General features: G+C 35.8%; 2 protein-coding genes across 2 annotated transcripts in view; both read left to right on the forward strand.

Moving 5' to 3' along the window:
• The window catches only part of LOC106878733 (zinc finger protein 208), a 7349-nt gene extending 4691 nt beyond the window's left edge, over nt 1–2658 (forward strand). The window contains exon 3 of the mRNA XM_052977490.1: nt 825–2658. Within this exon, the coding sequence (XP_052833450.1) occupies nt 825–2644 (1820 nt within the window). The 3' untranslated portion in view covers nt 2645–2658. The remainder of the gene's footprint in view (nt 1–824) is intronic.
• Nucleotides 2659–2757: 99 nt separating this feature from the next.
• Nucleotides 2758–3661, forward strand: LOC128251086 (zinc finger protein ZFP2-like). Its single transcript, XM_052977453.1, has one exon. The coding sequence runs from the start codon at nt 2773–2775 to the stop codon at nt 3268–3270; it is 498 nt and encodes a 165-aa protein (XP_052833413.1). The 5' UTR covers nt 2758–2772; the 3' UTR covers nt 3271–3661.
• Nucleotides 3662–3668: the final 7 nt, after the last annotated feature.

Raw genomic sequence — 3668 nt, forward strand, 5'->3', positions numbered from 1 at the left:
TGTAGCGTGTTATAGAATGGGTGATGAAAAGTTTCTGGATTTGGCAAAGGAAAATACAAGTTGATCAGGTAATTAGGATTTTATTGAACATGTCCCCATCTCACATTCATTCAGTGCAGTGGTCATCCAGTTTTCTAAGGCCTTTGGCGACAACCTTTAAAGCCAGGAGCACCCCTCGTATACATTAATACTATATATGAAGCGTGGTAATTACCAGTTGAAAACTACAGGGTGTCCACAAAGTCTGGGTACATGGGGATTAACACGTACTTTAAGAAATTATTATTTCTTATATTTAATTGTTTATGTTATGATTTTATTTACTCCATGTACCCAGACCTTGTGGACACCCTGTATATGGTAACCAAACTTCTATTTTTGAGTGGGGATTTTTCATGTTTGTCACCGAATGTCTTTTAAGCGCGGCGAAAAGTGTTATCGATATTGTCCCCTATGTTTTTGTGATTCTAATCATTTGAGCTGACTTTAATTATGCTATATGTAGTAATTATCTCATGTCAACGTGAACGTAACTATTTATGGATAAGAGATGGTGACGAACATGTTTAATGGCCGGTTTTCCATCACGTTCATGGTAAATATTTCATTTGATCACAGCTTTACGTCGTTAATTGGTTGTTCCCTTTTTAACAGGACAGGGGAAATGGCTTTTAATCAACAACAAATCAATCAACGAACTTTCCTTATCCTTCCTCGCTTTTCATTTGGACTTTATAGCAAACATTCTACTTGTGAGTAGAAAATATATCTACATTACACATGTAATCTTCCACACATGTAAACAGAGGATTGTGATATCTAAGACAACAAGTTGAACCACAATAGATTAACTCACAGACGTTTATCAGTTTTTAAGAATTGCTCAAGAAATAATATGGAGAACGTTGATCGTTTGGACACTTCTAACACAATTGTTTTGAATGATACAGATACAGTTAGAGAGACAGACGGAGATGAGGAAACTGTCAATGGTGAAGTATTTACTAAAGAAAGATCGTTACAGGGAAATATCGCTGAATATAGATGTGATGTTTGTAGGAAGACATTCTCTTCTGAACACGAAGTCTTTAAACACAAAGAAGTACACAATAGGGAAAAATCGTATAATTGTAAAATATGTGGAAAATATTTTGTCTCAAACGATGTCTTAACAAAACACAAACGGATACACACTGGCGCAAGACTGTTTCATTGTGAGATATGTGGAAAATCATTTATCTGCAAAAGTGTACTAACGATTCACAAAAGAATCCACACTGGAGAGAAACCGTTCAGTTGTGAAATATGTCAGAAAAATTTTCTCTCTAGCAGTAATTTAAACAAACATAAAAGGATACATAGCGGAGAGAAACCCTTCAGTTGTGAGATATGTGGGAAATCTTTTATTACCAATTCTGAACTTGCAGTACATACACGTCGTCACACTGGGGAAAAACCATTCAAGTGTGAAATATGTCCGAAATCATTTGTTTGTAAAAGTGGGCTAACATTTCACAAAAGAATCCATTCTGGAGAAAGACTATTTCATTGTGAAATATGTGGGAAATCGTTTATAAACAATCCTGACCTTGCGGTACACACGCGTAGTCACACTGGGGAAAAACCATTCAAGTGTGAAATATGTGGTAAATCATTTGCTTCGAAAAGTGTACTAACAACCCACAAAAAAATCCACACTGGAGAGAAACCGTTTAGTTGTGGGATATGTGGGAAATTATTTACTACTAATTCTCATTTTGCAGTACATATTCTTTGTCACACTGGCGAAAAACCATTCAAGTGTGAAATATGTGGTAAATCATTTGCTTCGAAAAGTATACTAACAACCCACAAAAAAATCCACGTTGGAGAGAAACCCTTCAGTTGTGGGATATGTGGGAAATTATTTACTACTAATTCTCATCTTGCAGTACACACGCGTAGTCACACAGGGGAAAAACTATTCAAGTGTGAAATATGTACAAAATCATTTGCCTCTAAAAGTGTACTAAAAATTCACAAAAGAATCCATACTGGAGAGAAACCCTTCAGCTGTGAAATATGTGGGAAATCGTTTACTACTAATTCTCATCTTGTAGTACATACTCTTTGTCACACAGGGGAAAAACCATTCAAGTGCGAAATATGTACGAAATCATTTGTTTCTAAAAGTCGGCTATCTTTTCACAAAAGAATCCATTCTGGAGAATGGCTATTTCATTGTGAAATATGTGGGAAATCGTTTATTAGCAATTCTCACCTTGCAGTACACACACGTAGTCACACTGGGGAAAAACCATTCAAGTGTGAAATATGTGCGAAATTATTTGTCTCTAAAAGTGGACTTGCAGTTCACAAAAGAATCCACACTGGAGAGAAACCATTTAGTTGTGAAATATGTGGGAAATCTTTTACAACTAATTCTCATCTTACCGTACACACACATAGTCACACTGGAGAAAAACCATTCAAGTGTGAAATATGTATAAAATCATTTGTTTCTAAAAGTGTACTAACAATTCACAAAAGAATCCATACTGGAGAGAAACCTTTCAGTTGTGAAATATGTGGGAAATCGTTTACTACTAATTCTCATCTTGCAGTGCATACTCTTTGTCACACAGGAAAAACCATTCATGTGTGAAATATGTGCAAAATCAGTTGTCTGAAAAAATGTACTTACAACTCACAAAAGAATCCTCGTTGGAGAAAGATTATTTCATTCTGGAATACGTCAGAAAAATCTTCTCTGTAACAGTGATTTAAACACATATGGGTGAGAAATCACACCATTGTGAAGTGTGTGGAGAAAGTTTCAGTCAAACTTCTAGTCTTGCAGTTCACAAGCGCAGCCACACAGGAGAAAAACCTTTCCATTGCAAATTGTGTGGGAAATCTTACACTAAAAATTCTAATCTTGTTATTCACTTACGTAGTCACACTGGAGAAAAACATTACCATTGTGAAATATGTGGTAAATCATTCCCTGCTAATTCTTCTCTTGTAGTTCACAAACGAACTCACACTGGAGAGAAGCCTTTCCATTGTGAAATATGTGGTAAATCATTTGTCAGTAACAGCCTCTTAAACACACACAAATTAAATCACTCTGGAAGAAAACTGCTTCGCTGTGAAATATGTGGGAAATCTTTCACTCAAAATTATACTCTTGTCATACATAAACGAAGTCACACTGGTGAAAAACCTTATCGTTGTGAAGTATATGCTAAGTGTTTCACTCAAACATCTACCCTTGTCAGACATAAATGAAGTCACGGTAGAGTAAAAATCTTATTGTTGTGAAATATGTGGGACTTTGTCTCTAACAGTGACTTAAAAAAGCACACAAGAATACACACAGGAGAGAAACCATTTGACTGTCAAATATGTGGGAAATGTTTTGCTTGTAGCAGTGACTTAATTAGACACAAAAGAATGCATACTGGAGAAAAACCTTTTCACTGTGAAATATGTGGAAAATCTTTTACTCAGAATCCACATCTTGTAATTCACAAACGTCGTCACGCTGGAGAAAAGCCTTACCCTTGTGAAATATGTGGGACATCGTTTGTGTCTAACAGTGACTTAACAATTCACAAAAGGATACACACAGGAGAGAAACCATTTGGCTGTGAAATATGTGGGAAATCTTTTGTTTGTAGCAGTGT

This window comes from Octopus bimaculoides, chromosome 28, assembly GCF_001194135.2.
Source record: "Octopus bimaculoides isolate UCB-OBI-ISO-001 chromosome 28, ASM119413v2, whole genome shotgun sequence".
NCBI lineage: Eukaryota > Metazoa > Mollusca > Cephalopoda > Octopoda > Octopodidae > Octopus > Octopus bimaculoides.